Here is a 25,558-nt window from a genome sequence, read left to right as displayed (position 1 = left end):
AGGTAAAAAAAAAAAAATAGGGCTTTTATAGGACACCTTAAACTTTTAAATGCTGACAAATTAACAGTGCCAGACTGCCAGTTCTCAAACTAATTTCTGTTTAAATATAACAGAAATGGCATTGGGGTTATGTTCTGTGCTTTAGCTGTCACTTCTAAATGGCAGTCTTAGGAGAAAAAAGCAGGAAGGACAAGTAGGGGTTACAAATATCTGTCCATCGACAAACAGTTAAGAGTAGGTTTCTCTGTTCCCACAGGGAGCAGCTTTGGGAGACGTGGCCTCTTTGAGAGACTGGTCTGTGCTAGAGTCTGTGTTTTAGATATGCCTTATGTCTTCCTGATTTTGAAGGGCAGTAACAAGGGAAATTATAGGACTTGGTCCTTGAGAGTTCAGGAGAAAGGATGGTGACCTCTATAGAATCATGATGCCCATCTTTAAAAATAAGGATTTTAAAAAAGGGGTTAGAGGCACAGGGAAGTGTACTATTATTAGAGCAAGTAGTTGGGGCTTAATTTTCACAGTATTTACAGGGAGAATAGACTTTATACAGTTCTCTGGTTCCATAATTCTTTCTGTCCTTGTTTGAGAAGTACAATGTGAGGATCTTATTTTTTGCTCATAAAAGTATCTCAAAAAGACAGTGAACCTGTAGACAAATGAAATATATTACAGCATTTTTGCATTAGCATGCTAATTCTATCTGGTTCTGAGGGGCCTGGCTTACCCCTGAGTCCAGGGCTGGAATCATGGCTTAGGGCCCATGAGAATCATCCTGAGATTTCTGTGGGGGAGGCGCAGGGCGGAGGTGGGAGGCTGTGCTGGAAAGGCAATGATCCTGGAACTGCTGGAGACCATAAAAGTCAACCTAAGAGCCAAGGTCAGTCAAGAGGCAAGAGGATGGCCTAGTAACCCTGGTAGACCTTTAGGGATAGCATGAGCCAGAAACAATCCCATTTTTTCCTTTTGAAGTAGTTTGTAATGGGTTTCCGGTGCTTGCTAACTCTGCTGGCTACACTCATGACTTAACACCAAGACAATAATGCCCTAAATCTTATTACTATGGATTTGGTTTTTAGAAACTTCAAATACTTTTTTGAGGTAAGGATAGGCGATTCTAAAGTATGCCCACATGCTTAGAGAAGAGCTGTGAATTTAGCCTCTTAACTTGGTATAGTGAATGGAATCAACTACTTTTCATTACAAAAAGCTGATTACCTTCAGTAGTGCCTAGGTGGCTATAACTACAATAGCCAAAAGTAAACATCTGCATATTACAAGTGTTAAGTCTCAGCTTATTTTTCACATCCTCACCTGTGCAGGTTAATTCCATATAGCTGATGATTCAATTTCAATTAGGAGGGGCCAAGAAAGTCCCTATATGTTTCTTTTAAAACTGTTTAAACGCTAATGCAGGAAATAATTATTTGCATACTCAGCTACAGAATTTTATGTTGTGGGTTGACATTGGTAATAGTTGACCTCTTTTGGGATTCTGGTCTCTTTTCCTATAGAAATACCCCTATCTCCTGGACTAGAAAATAACTGCCGAAAGTTAAAAAAAATGGATTAAACATATCTGCATTTGTGTTCTTTTTCATTAATATTAGCTGTAGTTTAGCATTTAAATTAAGGCTACAGCCTACCTGTAATTATAGCCTACCTGTAATTATAATTCCATACCACCACATGCATTCTTTATTGCTTTTATTTTATGAAAAAGCTAATTTCAAATCTACATTAAACTAGCTGACTGCAAAGTCAGTGAAGGAGGCCTAGTGGCCTCATTTACAAAAACATGGCCACTGTTCTCCGGCCTTAAAATTTCAGGAAGGGCACCTCGAACGGCTTCGTGTTTGCATGTTTCAGAGCCAGAGCGTAGGAATAGACCCTGGCATCCACTGTCAGGTGACCTTCAGCTACCAGCACTACAGGAAACAAAGGATACAAGTTAGTGAAATTAATAACGGATAATACTCCTTATCATTCAATCAATATTTACTGACCAACAACCATGTGCCAGTTCTTATGCTAGATAGATGCTGGTAATACAGTGGTCAACAAGACATTTTCTGCCTTCAAAAATCTTTAGTGGAAAAATAAAGGATATAAAAGCAGAATTACACTTCCAGCATAAGAACAAGAAAAAATTAAGGATAAAGACAGGAGCACCAATTAACAGAGATGATTTTGTTTCAGCAGGAGAGCTTTATAGATCCAAAGGTTATTTCACTATTCTGCAACTATATAGTGAAGACTGAGTACCTTATTTAGGGAATCATGTGTTTTTCCCACTGCTAGGAGATGCATACTTTCTACATTCAAGTTAACTATGTGCATGAGAGGGCTAGAATTCTATAAAGATGATCTCGTAATCTTATTACAAAGGGCTTTAATGAGAACTTCTGTTTCAATGAGATGGAGGTTATCAGACTTCACATCTGTTTCCCTAGCCACTTGTTTAGGAGCAAGCTCAAACATTTCAGTCCTCGAAGGCAGGGTTTATGTCCTACTCGTCTGCATGGCAGGTGACTGGTATGTGTTGAAAGCTATTCCTTTTAGCAAACTGAACTCAAAATACTTTTTCCAACTTCTCAAATGTTAGTGTTGAAAAAATGATTACCTTGTTTTGATTCTAGTAAAGCTAGGAAAACTGGCTCTTCTACCTCTCCTTCTCCCTACCTAATGGCATAGAGGGACCTCCTTGAAGGGTCTCTTGTCACATTCAGTACAGTATGTCCTAGTGTAGTGACATCAAAGGATATCTATCCACGTAAGCTTATTTATTTACAAAATCTCTGCGATCGGTTGGCCAGGAATTACACACTGTAACTATATGACCAGTAATTTACTAACAGTCACACTGCTAGTTAGTATAGATCATTATGTCAGCACGTCACACTTAGCATATAGTGGATACTGTAATATTTAAAGGAGGAAATTGTCAAATTCTCAACTTCTACCCTACACAAAGAACCATATAACATACCAGCATATTTAAAAATCAACTAAGAGATACCTACTTATGCCTCTGTATTGCCATGAATTAAAGATTTAAGGTTTAGAATAGTTTGGGGGATATAAGCTTGACTTCCATGGAAGAGAAAAAAGCCTTTACTGGAAGTTTTCACTTGACATAGACTGTTTTACTCATATTTTCAAACTCTATGCCATCTGGAAAGGAAAATTAGTATTGGTCAACTGCAGTTTTACAGTAGTTTCTAGGTATTTAACTTTAATGAGGAAGAATGTAAACAAACGGAATTATATCTAGTACCCCTCTGATGGGGAAAACAGAGAAAGTTGAGTAATAACCTTAAGACTGCTTACCTTCAAGTCTCTTCATCAGGTCATTCTTTGGTAAAGAAATTACTTCCACAAACTCTAAACAAACAAAGTGCAAGTGAAAACAAAACTAAAGAACAGGAGAAGCAAGCAGAACAACACAAATGCTGGCAGCCACTACAAGACACTAAGCCACTGCATGGTCGGCGACTGGGGGCTGAGTGACATACCTCCATCTTCTGAAAATAAACAGAAGGAGAGCATTTTAGCAAGGCCTGGAGAGGTGAAACACTGCAAGAGTACTGCGTAAGACATAGCCAAAAGGCTGTAAGAATTTAACAGAAGCCTGTGTGTCTCTATTAATTTAATTCATATACATGGTAGAAAATTCCAAAAGCACAAAGTTATCATTGTTCTCCAAGTTAAAGGTTTGACAGCAAAATTGAAAGCATATTCTGTAACATGTATATCTGTCTTTATATGTTATATATATGTATACATAACACAAAATTTACCATTTTAACCATTTTTAAAGGTATAATTCAGTGGCATGAAATACATTCACATTGCTGGGTAATCACCAGCACTATCTATCCCAAGAACTTTTTCATCATCCCAAATAGAAACTTGGTGCCCATTAAACACGAATTTCCCCATCCCTTGTGACCTCTATTGTACTTTCTGTCTCTATAAATGTGTGATGCTAGGTACCTCATATTAGTAGAACCATAAAATATTTGTCTGGCTTAATTCACTTAGCACAGTGTTTTCAAGGTTTATCCAAGTTATAGTATGTATCAGCACATTTCATTTTTTGATGGCTGAATATTATTCCACTGTAAGTATATATCACATTTTGTTATCCATCTGTTACTGGACACTTGACTGGTTTTCCATCTTTTGGGCACTGCGAGTAATGCTGTGTGAACATTGGTGTGGAATTATCTGAGTCCCTGCTTTCAGTTCCTAGCAGTGTAACCGGGTATATTACCTAGGAGTGTAATTACCGGACAATATGGTGATTCCATTAAACGGTGAGGAACCACCAAACTCTTCCACAGACAATTATGTGTACATTTGCCAGTTTGAAAACTGAGCATATAAAATTAGCTGCAGTGGTACCAAACATTTAGGAACAACTAAAGAGGTTGAGAAATGGAGAACTGGCACTCTGATAAACGATTTATGGGGGCGGTATACATCAACACCTCCTTAAAGGGGATGGGCGAGAACAGGGAACTGACAGAGGCATTAAGGCTTCTGAAACCAAACTTCCTAAGACTTCCCGAAAAGCTTCTCTAAACATGGAGCTCGATAAGGCATAATCAGCTGCAGTCCTATAAACACTTACAGCATTCGTACACATATATGAAGACAGAAATCAGAGTGACTTTGAAGATTCTCACTGTTTACTATTTAGGCCTATAGCACATATTACTAAGAAAGTGAACACACAGGAAATACAGAAATATGTAATTTAGTATTTTACATAAAGCTTTATAAAAGTCAAAAAAGAAAAATGCTCAAATATGCAAGATTATGAAAGTAGCCAAGAGTACTGATGAAACATCTGCAAAAGACCATTCTTAACCGATCAAAGATCTAACTAGTGACGAGCCAAGTTAAACGGTACATGATGCAGTTCCACTACTTTAAACGGCCAGTGCGCACTTACCGGGCTTTGGCTTCGGCCTGACATTTTCAGCCTCATCTCCATTAATAGTGACTGTCACGATGTGTGTGGTACAGTCCGACAAGCCTGGATCCATACATACAGCTATGGAGAGAAGTAACAGATCATCTTTATAAGCAGCCAGCTGTCATTTGTTTCATGGAAGAAGACTGGGCTCACAGATCCTAGTCAGCACAGCGTTTATGCAGGGAACGCACAGTTTGCCCTCGTCGCTCAGTATATGCTGTAGGTCTGTAGAGCACACACGTGGTGAGTACTCCTAGCTTCCCCAGAATTCCTGAGTAAAGTTCAGTAAGTCTGAGGGGGGAGATGGTACTGACAGGCCGTGAACTCCTGTCACCACATCAAGTGAAATGTCTAGAGAGGGGCACGGCACGTGGGTGAGGTGAGTCTACTAAAGCTTAGAATGTGGAGAACTCTGGGGGCAATGATTTCATAATTCTCCCAACTTCAGGTCCTTCTTGCTTAAACTTGCTGTCATGGGGAGGGGAACATCACGTTTCATGCTGACCAAATCTAATTATGGATTCTCTTAGTAACTTTGCCAAAATAAAAGTTATCTGAATTTTGACCATAAATAAATCCTTTTACATACAGAAGAATATGCTGCTTGGCTCATTTTCACAAGTTTTTCCCAAGTGCACACCTGGAAAGCAGTACACACCTGGAGAACACTCAGCGATGTCACCTTTGTAGCCAGTTTCTTCCTCCAGCTCCCGCAGAGCAGCTGCTTCCGGGCTTTCGTTCTCATCTATGAGACCTGGAAGTCCAAATCATTCGTGAGGTGGGAGAGGGAAATCCACTTTTCTTTGAACCTCGTCTTCTAACATAGCGGCTGCTGAGCTACATGAGAGGAATCGGAGGATCGTGAAAAGTGGTCTTACAGACCAAATGAGGTTTGGAACTTTGACAGGAAAAAACAAAAATGCGAAAGGAGGAAGCCCCGGGCAGACCAAGCAGGCTTCTCGCGAGCGCCTTGGTGCCGGTGTCTGCGGCGGCACTGGCAACATCGCTCTCCTGTGGGGCCGAGCGGCGTGGGGTGGTTTCGGACCCAGCTGTGTGACCACAGCGCAGGGCGCCGGCTCCCCCTTTCCGGTTCCTCCTGTGTAAGATGGGGCCAGTGTCACCCATCTTGCCTTCTTCCCTCCAAACAACATTAAGGCCCAGGGTGAGGATCACATCGGAGGCAGAAGGACGGAGGGGACAGAACGGAAGGCTGGGGGACTTTAGGTGGCTACCATGACCACTGTGAGGAGTGGGTACAGAGTCCAAGTGGGAGGAGGGCACTAGCAACTCTGAGTCTTTCCTGAAAGGAAAAAGCGAGATATAGGCTACTCAGTTAAAATTCACAGTTCAGTGAAATGGCAAATAATGCGAAAGTTGTTAATCACATGTTACCATGGGACGGACTTTAAAAATACAAAGCTTAAACTCTTAATGATAAATGGGATCTAATCTCTTCTGATGGGAACAACCCAATTAAGTCCTATAATAATATATTACATCAATTTTAGGTAGTTTAACTTCCTGTGCAACTGAAAAAATATTCTAGTGGAAATTAAGAATTTCCGTGGCCTGTATACATACTGGAGGGTCAAGAGATCTTTTCCATTCATAGTTTTTGGAGTTAGAGCCAGGCCTAGTTATTACTGTAAATCTGCCAGAGGCAGATTGCCAGTGATAGAAGATGGAAAGGATGTCGCGAAGAGGAGGCGGGTGGCCTAGAAAAGGGAGTTGTGGCCCCACGCTCTGCATCGCCTCCGTGGGCGACCATCACTAGTGTGGCTGGAGGCGCCTCATTGCATAAACGTGTCTTTGAACTTAAGAACCGATGGACAGATGGAAAGGTGTCAAATATCTAAGCCCTGCGGCTCTCAGGCTCCGCCCCGGCCCAGTCCAGCAAGTCCCAGGAAGCAGTTCTGCTCCCCTGTGTCCCGACTCACCCGCGGGGAACTCCAGGCAGTAGCCTCCCATGGGTGGTCGGAACTGTTTCACCAGAACGATACATTCGTAATGTAGAGTTCTCTGCAGCACTGGGATAACTGTCACACCTGTCACCGGGAAATAAGATGGAGGTGCCTAATGAAAGGTGAGTCATGCCAGCAATCCGTTTACAGCCACCCGACTAAAACCCTGCATTTTAAGAAACGCTGCATCCGAAATCTATCTTAATGTTTGCCATTGCAACAAGAAGTTAAAAGCTACAGTATTGATAGTTAATTTGGAAGTTATTCTCACTTATAATGTCATTAAAGGAAAAATAATTACACTTCCATGTTCTTTATAAATCACGTTAGTGCCAAGTTACTTGGCCTTTAAACAAAGTGGGTCCTAGAAAAAGTAAACCACCCAGAGGTGCACTTGTCCCCACCCCCTTGCTAGCAGGGAAAAACAGCTGTGGCAGCTACTTTGTTTCCAGTCAAAGACAGAAGGGAAAGGAAAAATGAAAGGGAAAACAAGAAAGACCTATTGCCCAACTTTCCCGAGACCAGAGGTGAGTTTCAGGATTGTTTCTGGGACCTTTGCAGTCCAAGCATTCATGCCTGGAAGAAAAGTGAACTGAATGAATAGTTGTTCTGATTCCATTCCCTCATCAACGTATAAAAAGCAAGTGATTGAGAGCATACAGGAGTGCAAATAAGGAGTGCAAATAAGTCTTCCAAACTACAGGCTCTCGCCTAGGTCCTTTGAACAGAATACAAAGGATTTCTACAAGTCTTAACATATCTAGACACAGTATATGGCTTCAAATTATACCCATTCATGCCTGGCTATGAATACATCATCCCCTCAAAAACACGGTTTGGAGCTTAGATAATAGGAGCCAAAGTTATTTATAAAGAAGGCTTGATTTAGTTACGTAGCATTGCAAAAACCGAATCCTAGATTTAAAGATAAAAGATCACAATTGAAGATAACTTCTCTGAGGTGCTGGTTACAGTAAAATCCTGCACCTAGCAGACCACAGTAATGTGTGGGAAATTCCCTTAGGAAGTTAGGAGGTTTGCACTCATACCGTCAGCTGACTGTCCTTTCCTGGTTGTTCGCTTCACAGTTTCCCAAGTTCTGTTCAGGCAGAGAAGAAAAAACAAAATCAGTAGCGCCGTCAAGAACAGTCTTAGGTTCTGTGTACAGCCAGAACTTTACAAAAGCAAAGCATGCAGTGGTACCAATGATACCAGTCAACAAGGCCACAGCTCATCGTGCTGTCCCACAGCTTCTGGAAATTACCAAACACCTGCCGCCTGACATCTGGCCTCCCGGTGCTGTCACTTCAGCTGTCTTGCAAATGAGTTTCAACTCTATTACTGGAAATACACCTCCAGGGGAGCAGCACAGCCGCGGTCACAGCTCCCAGGCCGTTAAGCAGTGTCTGCACAGTAAGCCCCTACGCACGTGCCAAAGGGTGCTCTGCAGGATGAGGACTAGTGACGCAGTTACTCGCACAACTTAGATGTTCAGCTCTGGGACCAAAAACGCACAATTTAAGAAAGCAGGACCTTTCCGTTTATTAACCGAGGAATTCAATTGAGAATGCATGTGTGACATCCAGTCTAAGGGGAAACTTCCTAGAGGGAAAAGCGAGGTGAGTAACCGCAGGTTCCTCCTCCCTTTTTATGGCCTTATTCCTGATGAGCTGTGTGTTTCAGGGGGACGCCGTACCGAAAATCCAGTTAGTGGGCCAGTCAAGTTTCCAGGCGGAAAGGTCAAATGAGGGGAATTTCCTCTTCACTCTCTCATTTTTTAAATAGAAAAAAAGCAGTGGTAAGATATGAGAGTAAAGAAACAAATAATTCTGGACCTAAGCCAACTGAGTGGCTCTGGGGACAGAGATAAGAAAGATGTCAATACTCATCTCCCTGCAGTAACAGCGAGTAGAAGATGTACTCTGGGGTGGGGATCCCGCATTCTTTTTATCTGGTTGTTAAGTTTTGGTTCTTGCCACATTTCTGTTAATTTTTTTTTTTTCCTAGATATTCAGTATTAAAAAAAACCTTTCTGTAAGCTGTAAATACTTCGGTGTTATACCCCACACTTTGCAGGGCACATATGTCAAAATGAACCTATGGAAACCAAAAAGACTACTGTGACAGCTCACAGCGGCCCAACATTCGTCAGCAGTGAGAAGCCAACCAACAAGCAGTTCTGCTAAGTCAGTGATACAGATCGCAGGGGACGAACACTTTTTGATATAGCTCCCTCTGCTGCCTCTTAAGGTTAGTCCTAAAGACTGAAGATGACAGTGCTGGGAAAGGCACTGACGGTCCCATCCCAAATCCACTAGGAATACGGGAAACCAAAAGAGTATCATTACGGTGGTTAATATGAGGTAAGTAAGCAGTCATCAGCCATCAATTATGCAATAAAATATAAAAGTTTGTAAGAAATACTAGAACAAGAATGCCCAGTGGGAGCGCCAGTCGACTTAAGCGGACTCAAGAGAGGCACATCAGATCAAGTCAGAAAATCTCAGTCTGCACTTGCCTAGTAGAAACCCCAGAGCCACAACCTCCTTGAGACTGTTTTCTCCTTTGTAAACTGGGGAAGGAAGAACATGTTATCGCACAAGCCTCATACAGCTTTTGAATTCTGATTCTAGTTACCCCATTTTTTCATCTGTTACAGGAAAGCCTGTTGTGCTTTCTTCCCTCTCGTCGAGAGGTAGGAAGGACCACAAGAGGTAACTTCAGTTCTGTCCTGAATGTCAGTAAAGAGTCATAATGCCAGCCTATTTTTACACTTCTAAAATTAATTCCATATCCTCTTCCATGAATAAGACTATGAAACAAAAAGATCCTCTAACTGCTATTTTACCTTTATGTACATGCTTTTATAGCAGGTAAGTCAGCCTACTGCAAAGTACAGAGCTCCATTCTTCCAAACTTGACATTCTGTATGAAATGCTAATGCTTCACGTAAGACCTCTCTGGAGGCTGAGGAAGACCAGGTGAACGAGCTGTAAGTAGGCCATACATATAAGCATGGCCGTTTGGTAGGCTTTAGAACCTGCTCCCAAACTACTGAAGCAGATTGTCTGTGGCTGAGGCCTAGTGAATGTTTTCAAAATAATCCCCGAATGGTTCTGATGCACGTCCCCGATTACGATGCGGGAAGGAAGAGCAGTGAGGAGATAGATGGTGGTCAGAACCAACGTGTGCTTCTAAGGCTAACTCGTGTTAAGGGTTTTATTTTGTGTTTTAAACAACTTTGTAGGGAGGAGAACCAAATGAGATCACCATAGATTGAGTTCTAATTTATATCAACATTTTCAAAAATATAAATACATTTGAACATATTGTGTCCCCTAAGGCTTGGGCCTTGCCACGTTTCTGAATCCTCTACTTAGTTCATATTTAGTTCCATACATCTCACTTTAAATAAAAGCTGCATTTTTGTATTTTCTCATTCTGTTTTATTCCTTTTTATATTTTACTAAGTAAATGCTCAATCTATTTTTTTCCCTGATATTTAATATAAAAAAATTACTAAACAAAATCTGGAAAATAAAATGAAAAAGGTTCATCACATAGCTGCCATTAATATTTTGCTACAGTTTTCCTTACAGCGTTTTCTTACATTTTGGCAGAGTTTAAAAAGCATATATACAATTTCTTATTTTGTTATTAACTTATTAACTTTTCTTGCAATGCTAGGTTGTGTTCATAATCTGCTTTGTAGATGGCCGCATAGATTTTACCAAATGAATATACCATGACAATTCTTTCCCTATTTTAAAAATGTTTGGGTTGCTTTCGGCTTATTTGTTTTTTTAAGTTGTGATGAACATTTTTCATGCATAAATCTCATTCCAAACAGTTTTCTCAGCGCAGTCTCAGACCCATGGGGACCTGGCCCCAAGGGCCCCGCTCCCACCATTTCTTTATGGTAATTGAGACATATTGTGAAATGCTTTACAACTTTTTTTTCCCATTTTCCATTTTCATGAGCAAGATGTAAGTGTCTAACTTTTACCTCAAATCCAGCAATGCTTCCTCTTTAATTCTTCTAATTTAGAGATTAGAATTGGTTTAAGTAGAAGGAAGCAACCTGTACTGTTAATCATTTTGCTGCTTTTGCAGTTTAAATTAGGCTTGCCCCAGAAGTTTTAGGTTTATAATCTATTTGGGCAAAATGGTGTTAAAATAGATTTCCGACTAGTTACTGTAACATATTTACAACATAATTGTATTCAGAGATTGTAAGTGATCCAAACATTCTAACAATGGGAAAATAGCTAAATTAGATTCTTTAATTAAGACAGAGAGTTTACAATGAGGAAACCATCAAAGTTATGCCAAACACTAAAATAGAGACCCTGACAACTCAAATACTGAGCATTTTATAAAATAAAATAGTTTACCTTGTTTTACCAGTAGGATCCATGTAAGTTGCTTTTCCAAGCTTGACCCAGTTTCCTTCTGCAATTAACTAAAACATCAGATGATAAGTTGGGAAACTTTCAAACTGAGTTATTTTCCATTTAGGTTTTGTTTTTTCACATTTTCTCTACGTGGCCTTCCCAGTTATCATGTTTCCCTTACAATATTTCATGTCCAAGTTTTCAGTGAGGTTCTTACAACTTTTCCTGAAGGGTGGGTCTGCTTGTTTGGAGTTTTGGAAGTAGTACTGAGAGGTGAAAAGAAATGATAGTCGAAAACTCTAGTGGGGGTGGGAGTGGGGCGGGGGGAGACTAGGGGTAACTGGAAGGGAGCAGAGAGGAGCAAGGGGTTGTCTGGGCCGCTCAACTTCTGGCCTCTGATCTGGGTGCTGGTCACATAAGTGTGTGTATGTTTAGTGTGTAAAATCATCAGTTGCATTTCAATGACTACACAATAAAGCTGACTTTGGGGAAACCATTTTACATGACAGAGTTTCCTACCACCCCAGCATCATTCTGAATTTAGATTACCAGGGCTAACTTACCCACAGCAAGTGTCGCTGTGAACACAAAGCAGTAGATGCTCCTGACTATCCTATCTTTCTTTCTTACCAGTAGCAACCTAATTATTACCAGCAGATCTATTCACAGGTAACATGGAAAGATCTTTAAATCAAAAAGAATGGCAGAAAAGTGTCAAGGTCACAGTTCCAAGATGAAGGATTTAAAATGTATCCATTGCAATGGTTCCTACAGGAAGAGATTTTTTAGGTAACATACAAGACATATATTAGTTCTGGAATTTAAACTACGACTAAGAACTTAGCTTTTTATAGTCCGTATACAAATTGAGACCATAAACAGCTAATTAAGATGCGACACCTAAGTATAAAATGCCTCAGCCCTAATATTCACATATGATTCATTCTTCTACCCAGGAAAACGTTTACTAAAAATAGATAATTTTTATATCAACAGCCAAAATCCACTTCAAAAACAGTCTCAATTTCTCTAATACACATAATTAATAGGGCTACATCACTGCTCCCACTAGAAGCAAAATATCCAAGTCCTGAAAAAAGGGAGCAAACAATGTTTAAAAACTGTCTTTAAGGATTAAAAATAATCATTTGAAACAACCAATAGTGTATATACTGTTCTTTACGTGGGGAACTTACCCACAGCAAGTGTCAGCTTTACGTGGGGAAGGAGAAAGAAGTGAAAAACAATTCATACCTCCTCTGAAATAATAAACTGTTTGGCATTTTGAGAAGAATCCGCTGGTTCTTGGTTTTCCATTTTCAAGATAGTATTTACAGTCTTCAAGCAGGAAGTTCACGCTGCAAGAAAATGAGATTTGTGTTCGGTTGCTCATGGGCGCCATTACGCCAGCGGGAAGGTGGTGGCTCGATACCTAAGATGGCCGACGGCTCACGACCAAAGTCACAGCAGAGACTTCCCGGGGGGCGAGATCAGCCAAACAAGGAAGTCCCCGCCCTGTAACTCCACCGAAATCCTGGGCCAAAACCTTTAAAAACCGCGCCTATAGCCCAGGCACGTGCGGACTTCTCTGGCTCCTTCCCTGGGGACCAGAGAACCTCGCCCGCAGACCCTAACAAAGCCTGTTTCATACTTCGCTTTGGCTCAATCTCACCCTCATTTTTGTCTCCTCTGGCCGATCATTTGGTGCCGAAACCCGGGAGGGGTTGCTACCCTCCCCCGGACCAGTCTCCGACTCATTCTCTCTGGACCCCGGCTGCTTGTGAGTAAGTTCTCTCCCCTGTCTGCCCTCTGCCTCCCCTTCCTCCTCGGGGGGCCTGGCCCTAGCCGCGGCCACACCTAGTGCTCCCCCACCGCCGGCCCCTCTGTTGGGGCCTCTGCCACCCGTCATCCTCAGAGATGTCTGACACTGCCCGGCTTGGCCCCATGGCTTTTGCCACTCCGACCCGGGTTTGGTCGAGGACGCCCCTCCCAGGCCCCGACTCCAAGGGCGAGGCTAGATCCATTAATTTGACAAAAGGAGAGACTGACCATGGGCAACGCCAAGTCTAAACCAGACCCTAAGACACCCCTAGGGTGCCTCCTGGCCAACTTTGTCCTCCTGGGTTACACTCAGACCTTAAAAAGAGAAAAAACTGCTCTTTCTGTTCCGAGCGGCCTGGCCACAATATAACCTGCCCAATAGCTCCCACTGGCCTCCCACGGGTCCAGTTGACTATCAAGTCCTTAACGACCTAGAAAATTTCTGTAAACTGAACTCGAAAGATTCCGAAGTTCCGTATGTACAGGCCTTTTGGGATCTGCGCTCCCGTCCAGACCTGTTCCACCCTCCAAATCCTCCTGGCTCGCTCCCCCAACCGCTCCCCCTGTTTCCCAGGTCCCACACCCCCCACTGCCTCCTCTTCACCCCCATCTCCCAAGCCACCTATTGATCCCTCCCCGGAACACGACCTCCCCAAACCTCCTATCGACTCTCCTCGGGAACACGACCTCCCCGAACTCCTTGGCTCTCCTCCGCCTTCCGGAGTCCTCAGCGCCCGCTGCCCCCATTCCTCAGCCCCACCCCTGCCCCAACCACCAATGCCTCCTCGCTCTCCGTGCCCTCCTCACTCTCCCCCCTCCTCACTCTCCTGTCCTGTCGCCGCCCATACTCGATCTCCTCCCCGTGAACCTGACTCCTCTACCAGCCACCTCTTCCCTTTCCGAGAGGTGGCCGGAGGAGAGGGAGTAGTCAGGGTTCATGTTCCTTTCTCTCTCCACGACCTCTCCCAAATCGAAAAACACCTCGGTTCCTTCTCGGCCAACCCATCTAACTATATCAAAGAGTTCCAATACCTTGCCCAAGCTTATGACCTGACTTGGCGCGATATTCATGTCATTACGTCCTCCACCCTAACCCCGCTCTCTTCCTTAACCGCCTCCAGGAGGCTCTGACTCAATATACCCGTTTAGATCCCAACTCTTGCAGCGGGGCTACCGTTCTAGCCTCTCATTTCATCTCCCAGTCTGCCCCTGATATTAAAAAGAAACTCAAAAAGGCTGAAGATAGTCCCGAGACCCCGATTCAGGATCTGGTGAAAATGGCATTTAAGGTATTCAACGCCCGAGAGGAAATGGCCGACCGCCCGACACAAGCACGCCTCCAACAAAAGGTCAGCCTCCAAACCCAGGCCTTGGTTGCAGCCCTGAGGCCCATGGGGGGTGGGGCACAGTCATCCGCAGCCTGCGGGACCCGCCCTAAAGCTGCGCCACCCGGTGCCTGCTTCAAGTGTGACAAAGATGGCCACTGGGCTCACCAATGTCCCAATCCTCGACCACCGACAAAGCCTTGCCCTCAGTGCAAGCAGCCGGGCCACTGGAAGTCTGACTGCCCAGACCTTCCCCGGCCCTCGGCGCCTCCACGTGGAGGGGAGGATGAAGGACAACACCCGGTTTTTGAGCTCCTAGGCCTGGCCGAAGACCGAAGAGGCCCGGGTTCTGGCACTCCGGTCACCCTCGCGGAGCCCAGGGTCATGCTCCAGGTAGCGAGTAAGTCCATCACCTTTCTGGTGGCTACGGGGGCTACCTATTCGGTCCTTCCCTCTCATTTGGGCCTTACTCTTCCTTCCCAGATCACTGTCGTCGGGGTAGATGGAACCCCTTCTAACCCCATTCAAACCCAACCCCTCTATTGCTCCTGTGAAGGGACCCCATTCACTCACTCGTTCTTAGTCATACCCTCCTGCCCCGTGCCTCTGCTAGGCCGCGACATCTTATTTAAACTCCATGCCACTATCTCTTTCAACCATGCGGCACCCTCCTTCCTAATGGTTCTCCACCCAACTTTATCTCCCGACCCTGCACTCCCTGTCGCTAACCTCCTTCCTGATGTAAACCCGTCTGTGGACTACAGACACCCCTACCATTGCCACTCACCATGAACCTGTCCGTATCCAACTAAAAGACCCCACCTCCTTTCCCAGCCGTCCCCAGTTCCCAATCTCTAAGCAACACCTCCAGGGACTAAAACCTATCATCACTCGCCTGCTGGCACGGAACCTCCTTGTCCCTACAAATTCCCCCTGTAATACCCCAATCCTCCCCGTTAAAAACCCGGCCAGTACCGCCTGGTCCAAGACCTCCGTATCATTGACTCTGCAGTCGTCCCTCTTTCTCCCGTCGTTCCCGATCCGTACACCTCACTCTCCCACATTCCCCCGACACCTCTCATTTCTCTGTCTTCGACCTTAAAGACGTCTTCTTTACCATTCCCTTACACCCCGACTCTACGCTCCTCTTTGCCTTTACCTGGGAAGACCCTGACACACACCGAACACAACAGCTCACCTGGACCGTCCTCCCCCAGGGCTTTCGCGACAGCCCACATCTTTTCCGCCAAGCCCTAGCCTCTGATTTAGTCACCTGTGACCTTTCACCTTCCACTGCACTTCAATATGTCGGTGATCCTCTTGTCTGCTCGCCTTCCCGCAAGGAATGCCTCCGAGCCTCGACCACCCTCCTTAATTTCTTATTCTCAAAAGGCTACCGCGTATCCCCCTCTGAAGCTCAGATCGCCCAGTCTCCCGTGGCCTACCTTGGTCTCCCTCGCTCTCCCTCCGCTCGGGCCATTACGGCCGACCGCTCACAAGCTGCCTGTGATCTCCGACCGCCACGCACGGCGGCCGAAATTCCGTCAGTCCGGGGCTTCCGTGGTTCCTTCCGCCCCTGGATTCCCGACTCCGCTCTCCTCGCTAAGCCTCCATACCAGGCTGCCCGGGTCTCTCTCGCGTCCGCGAAGGCCGCACCGGCGCCGCCTCCCCGGGCATTCCCGACCTTACCACCTGCTCCGCCTGCGCGGCCCGCGGACGCCCCGCCCCCTCACCGCGGCGCCAGCCTCCGGGCAGTTCCTGCAGACCGGAATCTCCCCCTTCCTACGGAGCGGGCAGACCTTTACACGCAACACCCAGACCCCATCCCTGTTTGCTTTTTCAACTACACCTCCTCCGTCCGGCGCAACTCTGCGTCCCCCGTAACCCCTGACAAGCCCTTTGACAGCGCCCACGGCAGCTGTGTCTGGTGTGATGGGTCCATCTCTAAAAATCTCTCTGCCCCCCTGCCTGAGCAACTCTGCCTCCCAGTGACTCTCATACCACGATTCACTATTTACTCCCGGGCCGAGCCAGCCCAAGGACCCCTCCTGCCCTGTTGAAACCCCTCCTGCTCCCTCTCGACACAAGCGCGCTGTCTTCCTGCCTGTGCTGGCAGGCATGTCCCTAACCGCCTCGCTTGTCGCCACGGGCCTCAGTGCTGGGGCCCTCGCCCACTCCATCACCCAGGTCCGCGACCTGACCAATCGCCTCCAGCTCGCTATAGACGCTTCTGCAGAATCCCTTGCCTCTCTCCAGAGACAGATCACCTCACTAGCACAGGTGACCCTCCAAAACCGCCGGGCCCTAGACCTCCTTACAGCCGAAAAAGGGGGGACCTGCCTGTTCCTCAAGGAAGAGTGCTGCTACTAAGTCAACGAATCAGGTATAGTTGAAACCCGGGTGTCTGCCTTACACAAACTGAGCGCAGAACGTCACCAACAAAAATTTGCTAATGACGCTACCTCGCAGTGGCGCTCTTCTATGTCCTCCCTCCTCGCCCCCTTTCTGGGCCCTCTGCTAAGAATCTGCATCCTTCTCCTCTTAGCTCCATGTTTTATAGAGTTCCTAAAGACGCGGTTTCGTGAGATATCCAGGGTTACCGTCCACCAAATGCTGCTCCACCAGCCCGTTCCCCAACTGGGTGACACGGACACCCCGGCTCCTTAAGATGCCCCTTCTATGCCGCCCCTCCTCAGCAGGAAGCAGCCAGACGACACCAACGCCCCATTTCCTATCTTAAGGAGTCGGGAATGTTCGGTTGCTCATGGGCGCCATTACGCCAGCGGGAAGGTGGCTCAATACCGAAGATAGCTGACAGCTCACCACCGGGGTTGCAGCAGAGGCTTCCCCGCGAGATCAGCCAAGCAGAGAAGTCCCCGCCCTGTAACCCCACCGACATCCTGAGATCAGCCAAAGGGAAAAGTCCCCGCCCTGCAATCCCACCCACATCCTGGACCAAAACCTTTACAAACCGCGCCCGTACCCCAGACACGTGCGACTTCTCTGGCCCATTTCCTCGGGACCAGAGAACCTCGCCCCGCAGACCCTAATAAAGCCTGTTTCATACTTTGCTTTGGCTCAATCTCACCCTCATTTTCGTCTTCCCCAGCCTGATCAATTTGTTCAGGCGACATTTATTTTTCTGAATTAAATATTTGTTCGTTCTTAGGCCAGTGGCCCGAACACTTAGATGGTAAAACACTGATCTGCCATCAAAGCCGCTGTTCTGTGAAGACCTGGGAGAACTGCCTCCGGTGAATGAGAAGCACACAGCCTAGAAGCTTCCAGGGAAGGACTCAGCCACCCCAGGGTCTGGCCCTCGGCAGCCGCCTTGCTCCTGTGCTCGCCCTGGGACCTTGGATAAGTGCGTAGCTTTTCTGACTCCACATTTTAAAAACTTTCCAAGGGGAAGCTGCAAAGATTGTGTGCCAAGTCCCAGGCCACCCTCCAACCAGTCCCTTATCAACCTTTTACAACTTCAAGAGTATTGTGGGCTGGCTTTTTCTATCATCCATTTATCTGTCTATATATCTATATGCCATTTCAATAATTTTAAAATGTATAGTTAGTGGCATCAAATACATTCATTCACGTTATGGTGGCTCCTTTACTTCAAGGGTCTATTTACCAGGTACAGGGCAGCAGTTGTGCATAATTAGCACTAAGACCAGCCCCTTCCTATTTGTGGTTTCTGCTGGTCTCTCTTGGCCAAGTGCCCTCATTTTTGTGCTCTGGATGTCTGAACATCCTTTTCCTACCCTCAAAGTTGATTGACCATCTGGCTGCATAATTTTCTATCAGAAATTGGGAGGCGATGCTCAGTTGTCTTCCTTCTGATGTTGCTGTTGAGAAATCTGAAGCCATTCTGATTCCTGATTGTTTTCTCAGTGACTTGTTTTCTTTCTTTGGAAACTCGTCGCTATCCACATCTTCCTGTTGATATCATTATGTTGGGTGCTCAAGTGGGACCTTTCAGTCTGTAAACTTCAGACTGTGCTTCTTTATGGGGAGCTTTCCTAGAATTACTTCACTGATCTCATCTTCTCTTTCAGGAACCGATATTTTAGCAGTTGGACTTCCTGAATTGATCCCGCCTGGTTTCTTTCATTCCTGTTTCCCATTTCCTTATTTATTTACGTTTCTCAGTGGCTGTTCCAGCCCTTCACGGCTCTTATGTTCCACAGCTCCCTAACCTACCCCACCTCCCATGTTTAGCTCCTGGGAAAATATGGACCATCAAGCAAGATTACCTCTTACCAACAGCCTTAGAGGGAAAATTGGCTCTGCTGTTTCTTCTGGGACCTAATGTCATAATAAAACCACCCATCACATCTCTTTTCATCCCAGATCACAAGTTTCCCCCATCCTAAAACACAACCAGCAGAACAGTCAACCTTCTCACCACCCTGTTCTCTCCTCTGGCCTTGCCAGACTTCTTGAAAGGACAGATGACTTGAGTAACATACAAGACATACGTCAGGACTGTGATCTTTACTCAACCCATCGCAGTCATCATCCCCAAGCTAGAAACAGAAGTATCTCCAATCCCTTATTCTTTCCTAAACTATAACTTACCCATTACGGGTCCTAATAATCCCACCTTGAACATTTCTCTAAAGTGGTCTTACCCCACCATCTCTGCTCCCACCTGGGATGAAATAATTTCCAAAATTATCTCTTACATTGTCCAACTTTCAACATTGCTCACCGTTATGCTGTTATAAAGATGCCCTAAGGTCACTGCTAAATAATGATAGAAAGAATAAAGTGAACGTGGCTGGATTAGTCTACAGCACCATTCTATTCCTAGCAATCAGGTTAGTTTGGGGCCTGCTTAGGCTTGTTCTGAAGAATAATACTCGACTACATTAGTTAAACTCAGTTTCAAAATTATCCTGGCACAAAGTTCAATGAGTCACACCACCTGATTTCAAAACATACTATAAAAGCCACGTGGGTACTGGTACTGGCACAGGGAGACACAGACCTCGACGAGATAGAACTGATGGGGGGTGGCGTGTAATCTACAGAGCGATCAGGAAAGGCCTCTGTTAGTGGTATCTCATCAGAGGCTTGACTGTATGTAATAAGCTCTGAATAGATATTTGGAGACAGATATTTAGCTTATTGACTATATTTATATAGCATTAGAAAACAAGCGCTATTCCTTTGAAAGTACCCGAGAATAATTTACTAAGTAAACCATTAACTGGCACTGGTTTACATTAGACAAATAGTTTACGTAATTAGAGTCAACATAGAATGCTGACAGGGATGAAAACCAACCAAAGGTTGGCTGTTTGTCTCCGCCTGCATTGCTCCACACCCAGATAAAATAACTTTATTTAGAAATTTCACCTTGTACATTTCCTCCAGTTTTGATTCCAACACGAGAAAATGACTAAGGCAACCAAGCAACCCCATTTACCACACAACATAATCTGTTTAGAATGGTACAGAATGCTTGAAGTATTTTTTTTTTTACCTCCTTTTAAAAAGTAACATGCTAACCCTAATTAACTTGTCTGTACATACCTAAACTTAAAAGCAGAGGACTGCAGTGAGCAAAAGTGTAAGTACCACCAGAAGATACTGAAGGAAGAACTAGATAATCTCTGATGTTCTCTCCAAAGAGGGTTCTTGGTCTGGATTCCTGGAAAACCTAGACAAAAGTAACACCTGACTTAGAGGAGCACAGAGGTCCTTCCCTCACCCCCATGTGAGTATCTCGAGGGGCAAAGAGGCAACTAATTTATTCAGATTTACATAAAAAACGTTAAGGCTTTTAAGTTATCTGCTAGATCCTACCCCTCCCAGCCCCGCCCCAGGTTTATATCTTTATAGCATCCCTCAGATCTCCCAAGGTATGGTTGATGGCCCAAAAGATGAAAAGTGCCATTGTGAAGACTGGTTCTTCCTCTGCTCATTTAACCAAGTTAGCTAAAAAATTAGAACTCAGCCTTCTATCAAAAGGTTGAGCCTGGGTCATCAAACATTAAGCTATAAACAGTTGTTTCAAAAAGGTTGTATTAAAAATATTTAGCTAGAATGTTAGAAAGCTAAAAGGCGAAAAACAAGCTACAGGAATAAATTACAGAAGGCAAAAAAGTGGCACAGGGTTAGGCCTCTCGGGTGATTTCTTGTAATGCAGTTAGCCCCTTGTGGGAAGGGTTGAAGAACTACAGGATAGTCTGGCAAACCCTGGGGTTCTCAAGCTTTCCCTCAGCACCCCCTTCAATGAAAGAAAACAACCAAAGCAAATCCCACATATAATGGATGCTGTTAACATTTGCAAAAATCTGCAAAGATTGAGCTGAATGCCTGCTCCCTTCCCCCAAACTTGCAGGCAAATAAAGCACTCAACAACCTGTTAGACACAAAGTTTTAACTTCCATGGCTCAAGTCTTAAGAAAGGATATTGGGCCATTGCTAGCAGAAAAAGACCAGTCTTGGGGTCTAGAATCTAAGCCACCCCAAGCATGGCTAGGTAGGAAAGATATGTCCGTTGTCCCCTGGAGCTTTGCAAGCGCTTTTACAAATCAGGTGGGGGTGGGAGGGAGATTAAGAAAGGCTTTACATTAGCTACAGACAAAGGGGATGCAAGAAGGTGAAGAGGGGCTAGTTCCGGGATAGGCAGCAGAGTCCACAAGGAGGAAGCGTTGGCTGCTGTGAATTAGCTGTGGGCAAGACACCAAGACGTTCACCTGCAATTAAGCAGGGGCTCCTGGCGCTCAATGGTGCCTGCCTGTTCTCTTTTGAATAATCACGGAAATAGCCACCAGGAAATTCAACCTGAATTCCAACGGATGTGCAGGAATGCGAGCCTCTTGTCAGAGGTGGTCCAGAGCTATTAACAGCTATTAACAGGCTGGCTGTTCTTTTCCTCTCACTCTCTGGCTGCCGTAATTTTAATTTAGAACATCTCATAATCTTTTTTTTTTTTTGTCAAACCCTAAATGGCCTGCCACAAACTCATTGCTGTGTAAGCTCCTCTTGGAGTTAGCACTGAGAAAACAAAAAGTGATTAGTTTTTGACAGGGTTGGGTATTTCAGCATTTGTTATAACAACAGATGGATTAAAGTTAAGTAGGAGTTAAGAGAGAGTCAAGAAGTTAAACTGAGAATCTCAAAAGAAAAAGAAAAGGCTGTGGAGTTTGTACTCATTATTATTCAAATTATTACCACACATAAATCCCTGCCGTTTGCTGGGGTTGCAAAGTGAGACGGGCATCACAACAAGAACTTACACATTGGCTAGTCTTTCCCAGATGATAGCTGAGTATCATAAATAACATCTATTCTCAACCAAGTAAAAGATGTAGGATCTCAAATCATAAGCAAAGCTTCTGACTGACAAACGAAGGTCAGGCAGTTGGAACAGTTTTATAATTGGATAGGGAAATCAACAAGGCACTCCAAAAGAAATTAAGTGGGAGAGGATCAATGTTTGAAAAAAATAACACGACTTTGTCAAAGTTAAGCATCAAATGGTTAGGCATGTTCAAGATGCCATTCTACCTTCCTTCAGAGTAATTTACACAGGAAAATTACACAGAAAAGCCACTTGATGTATAATGAACAACAACAATAAAAACAATTGTTATATTTCTGTTTAATAATTTTGGCTATAATCATAAAATTGTTTTTTTTTTAAGATATTTTGACCAGTCCTTTTGTATCACTTATGATAAAATTTTGGTATTCACATCAAATGGATTCACTTTCTGAGCTTTTGTTTGCTGACAACAATTATCCTCAGATAATGAAGACTTCCTGTACTTAATTTGTAAGTGATGGAAAGGCTCTGAAAGATTTTTCTTTTCTGGAAGGTGTAGGGATTAAGTGGGCTGGGAGGGAACTAACATTTTACGGAAATAATGCTACTTGGTGACTTATAATCATTACATTTAGTTCTGGTTGAGCAAGAGTGAATTGACTATAATTACCCTTGAGAAGTTTCATGACATAATAATGAACCAGTAAAGAACCTCTTGTGAAAGCAAGGGTCCTTTAGATTTAATTTAGTTTTAAATACTAGCTCTAGAAATCCTCTTTCTCTCTCTCAGAGACCATAGGTACTATTGCTAAATAATAATAATAATAATAATAATAATAATAATAATAATAATAAACCTTCCCAAGCATTTAGGATAAAAAAAAAAAAAAAAGAAAAGAAAAAAAAAGGGTTGCCCTGGATAGTCAGCAACCCCTGAGGCAGCAGAAGACAATAGTGGGGACCAATGATCACAAGGTCTGGACTTCTGGCATGCTGCAGATAACACGACCTAAATTACTTTCAGCCCCTGAGCCCTAAGGAAGGAAAGGCCCTCTGGCTTTCTCATGGGACTGCAAAAGGGATGCTGCAAAAGACCTCAGAGCTGTCCTCAAGACCTGAATAAATGATATATTACCCTTATCTCACCTCCAACCAATCAGCTGCCAGCATGACCCCCAACCTCCAGCCCACGGTACCTTGTGATTTTACCCCTTAGGGTCTGTAAAGCCATGGGAGAGTTGGATGTTTTTAGGGTAAAAGCCTCTGTCTCCAAATTGGCCAATTCAGTATTCAACAGTTTCTCTTTCTATTCTGCAAACTCCTGCTTGAGCACTTCTTTGGGCCAATGCACGTAGGGAGGTGGACTGGAGGGAAAACCCTGGGGTTCCAGTAACACTAATAGCCTAAGCAAGAGAGAATAGGGTTGGCCTAGGGTGGTAGCAGTGGCAAGAAAAGACTTAATTCCTTGCAGATGAGGCTTCATTACTTTTCCTAAATCAGCTTCTAGGGAGGGGGTTTCAAAAGCTAATTCCGAGATGATCTTAAAGGACAATGGGACATCAGAAGAAAAGGTTGACACACTGTTCAAATTTGTCGAGTATTCAGGTGTTCGTGAGATTTCCGCGTGAAAACCAGCAGCAGATAGTTGGAAATATTAACATAGAAAGATTAGTCATGTGGATTCCGAGGAAATATTTTTTTCATTATTTAATTTGAAATTGCGCAATAAACCTCCCCCTCAATCATTTGGCTACCGATATTTTTTGGCATGCATGAGAAAAAGCAACTGTTTCCATTGTGGTAAACGTTTTATTGAAAAAACTTGATAAATAGAAACACTTCATGGCTAAGTAAAGACAAGACAAACATGGTAACTAAAAAATATAAAGGTGAATTTAGCTGTATCCATTCAAAAAACAGGAGTATCTATTTGTAATGTGGATTTACTTGATGCTGGTTAAATGTTAACAAGTTACATAAAAGCAACTGTAATACTAACAAGTTACTTAACAACCTTCACACTCAAGTTTCTGGGGCTGTTAATTTATTAGTCCTCCTATAAGGACTGTTTCCAGTTTCGACTTTCTCCTGCATCTATTAATTCTATCTTCAAGAGAAAATAACTTACCCCAATTCACCCCAATCAGTGCTAACAGTCCCTCCTCTGTAACTTGTTTATTTCTGTGTCAATCAAACAACATTTGAGTGACTGCTCTATCTGGCATTCGGTCACTCTTAGATCCTGCAGTCTAGCACCATTCTCCTAACATATAGGGAATATTGCTCTGCCCCTCCCCACACCCCTCCCCCCCAAAAAAAGACAAAGGATTGCATAATACTGGATCTCAGAAGTGTTTATGAACGGCCACCACTGCCCCCTCCCCAAACGCATACTGCAGCATTATATTTACCTCTGCTTTGAAAACAATGCTCCCAACTAAACTACTTAGCCAGTAACATTTTTGAGAAAAATAAACATGGAACAATCCATATTCCTGGGAAGAAGAATTTCTAATGCCAAATAGGCAGAGGATCTAGTAATTATTCTAATGAATACCTTTCTAAAGAGGCCTGTAGTTGGGTTCTTACCTTTCCAATTTAAAACTGCTTAGCTGGACCAGTAAGTGTGCAACTTTAAAGAGACATAAAATGTGCGCCTTTAGGCATGGGTGCTTGGTACAAGCCCAAGGCATGAAACGGTAAGAAGCAAGAACCTGATTTTAAAGGCAGTTCTCTTTGGCTAATCATTTCTCTCTAATTACTTTTAAAGAAACAAATGAACTTTCTTAATATTCTATTTTCTGGTAGCCATCCGATACGTCATTTCAAAGGGAGTAGGGAAAATGGATGATAGTGTGATGGGGAGGGAAGAGGAGGAAAAATGAATGATGTACCAGTTCGACTAGGATTCTTCCAGTGTTATGATTCTTAGCAGGAATCATAACTGATAAAATCCGCTTTTCCAGGCTGCTACTTTTGTGAGGTTTGAATTAATTAACTCGATGCTCAAAGGCGAAACCTCTCCCCTTTCCTCCATTCTCTTCTACCTCCAAAGTCGCAATCCCTAGGATCATAGAGATGGGATTCTTTCCCTCTCACAACCCTACCCCACGAAAGAAGAGGGGTCGTTCCCTCCTCTTTGTAGATGTCTCAACCAATGCACTCAAATTAAGATTTAACTATGGTGTTTCCTGCTTTCTCTACTCCAGAGTTACCCTGCTTTCTCTACTCCGAGTAACTCTGGCTCTTCCATCACAGTCCCTGGTTTTCCTCTGAACTTGCCCTCCTTTCCGCGCCTCCGCAGCCCCTCGCTGCCCAGGGCGCGAACCCGGAGACGCGCGCGCGTGGCTCCCCGCGCGCTCCATGTGTACTCCCTCCCTCTTCCCCAAAGACACCTTGTACGTGATTGGCCGGCGCCCAGTTACCTACTCCAAGGTGTGGGGTGAAGGGAAGGGTACCCCTTTGGGAAGGGAGACGAAAGAAGAAACCACGAGTCCGTGGGAGCAGTCTCCAGAGATGCCGGTGCTACTGCTTGAGTCAGCCGCACCTGGTGGCTATAAGAGAATGTGCGCTTGCCCCTTCCCGGCTCCCGTAGCACCCCCGCACACCCCACCCCGCCGGTGACCCAGCCTTAGAGGATTACCTTCCGGGGCAGCGCGCGTCTAGGTGAGCAAGCGGAGCCGCGGACTTTAATTAGAATTCCCTTCTCAATACGTCTGTAATTCCTCATCTGGGATCAGAATTCTGTGTTCGTGCGTGTATGAGTGTACACTAAAAGTAGGCCCCACGATTCTCATCCT

General features: G+C 44.3%; 2 protein-coding genes across 10 annotated transcripts; one reads left to right on the top strand and one right to left on the bottom strand.

Annotated features, from left to right (window-relative positions):
* Positions 1–1,687: 1,687 nt before the first annotated feature.
* Positions 1,688–25,537, bottom strand: NUDT5 (nudix hydrolase 5). Of its 8 annotated transcripts, none has more exons than XM_016134447.2 (11): positions 25,184–25,334; positions 20,018–20,144; positions 12,591–12,694; positions 11,337–11,404; positions 7,992–8,041; positions 6,919–7,026; positions 5,640–5,735; positions 4,958–5,059; positions 3,513–3,521; positions 3,328–3,381; positions 1,688–1,925 (listed from the first exon to the last, which is right to left on the bottom strand). In XM_016134447.2, the coding sequence occupies exons 3-11, from the start codon at positions 12,651–12,653 to the stop codon at positions 1,816–1,818; spliced, it is 660 nt and encodes a 219-aa protein (XP_015989933.1). In that variant the 5' UTR covers positions 12,654–12,694; positions 20,018–20,144; positions 25,184–25,334; the 3' UTR covers positions 1,688–1,815. The 8 variants fall into 8 exon arrangements, with proteins under 8 accessions (XP_015989933.1, XP_015989931.1, XP_015989934.1 ...); XM_016134445.2 differs by having other exon boundaries at positions 25,188–25,334; XM_016134448.2 differs by lacking the exons at positions 20,018–20,144; positions 25,184–25,334 and adding an exon at positions 25,402–25,537.
* On the top strand, positions 12,802–18,996 carry LOC107504824 (arf-GAP with Rho-GAP domain, ANK repeat and PH domain-containing protein 1-like). Of its 2 annotated transcripts, XM_016134371.2 has the most exons (3): positions 14,055–14,882; positions 16,739–16,865; positions 17,179–18,996. In XM_016134371.2, exons 1-3 carry the CDS (start codon positions 14,435–14,437, stop codon positions 17,291–17,293), a joined length of 690 nt encoding a protein of 229 aa, XP_015989857.2. In that variant the 5' UTR covers positions 14,055–14,434; the 3' UTR covers positions 17,294–18,996. The 2 variants fall into 2 exon arrangements, 1 of the variants encoding a protein (XP_015989857.2); XR_004953150.1 differs by lacking the exon at positions 14,055–14,882 and adding an exon at positions 12,802–13,120 and having other exon boundaries at positions 16,739–18,996.
* Positions 25,538–25,558: the final 21 nt, after the last annotated feature.

The sequence above is a fragment of the Rousettus aegyptiacus genome, unplaced genomic scaffold (assembly GCF_014176215.1).
Source record: "Rousettus aegyptiacus isolate mRouAeg1 unplaced genomic scaffold, mRouAeg1.p scaffold_m13_p_10, whole genome shotgun sequence".
NCBI classification, from domain to species: Eukaryota; Metazoa; Chordata; class Mammalia; order Chiroptera; family Pteropodidae; genus Rousettus; species Rousettus aegyptiacus.
This window is presented reverse-complemented; position numbering and strand designations above follow the sequence as displayed.

What these genes read in the sequence shown, in the direction of transcription:
- NUDT5 (XM_016134448.2), bottom strand. Translation starts at nt 12,653, where the DNA reads ATGGAAAACCAAGAACCAGCGGATTCTTCTCAAAATGCCAAACAGTTT. An exon ending in GAAAGGACAGTCAGCTGACG is followed by an intron (nt 7,027 to 7,991) that starts GTATGAGTGCAA and finishes TCCCGGTGACAG; the next exon opens with GTGTGACAGTTATCCCAGTG. An exon ending in CTGCCTGGAGTTCCCCGCGG is followed by an intron (nt 5,736 to 6,918) that starts GTGAGTCGGGAC and finishes TTGGACTTCCAG; the next exon opens with GTCTCATAGATGAGAACGAA.
- LOC107504824 (XM_016134371.2), top strand. Translation starts at nt 14,435, where the DNA reads ATGGCATTTAAGGTATTCAACGCCCGAGAGGAAATGGCCGACCGCCCG. An exon ending in GGTCATGCTCCAGGTAGCGA is followed by an intron (nt 14,883 to 16,738) that starts GTAAGTCCATCA and finishes GCCTCTCTCCAG; the next exon opens with AGACAGATCACCTCACTAGC. An exon ending in CTACTAAGTCAACGAATCAG is followed by an intron (nt 16,866 to 17,178) that starts GTATAGTTGAAA and finishes GCCCCTCCTCAG; the next exon opens with CAGGAAGCAGCCAGACGACA.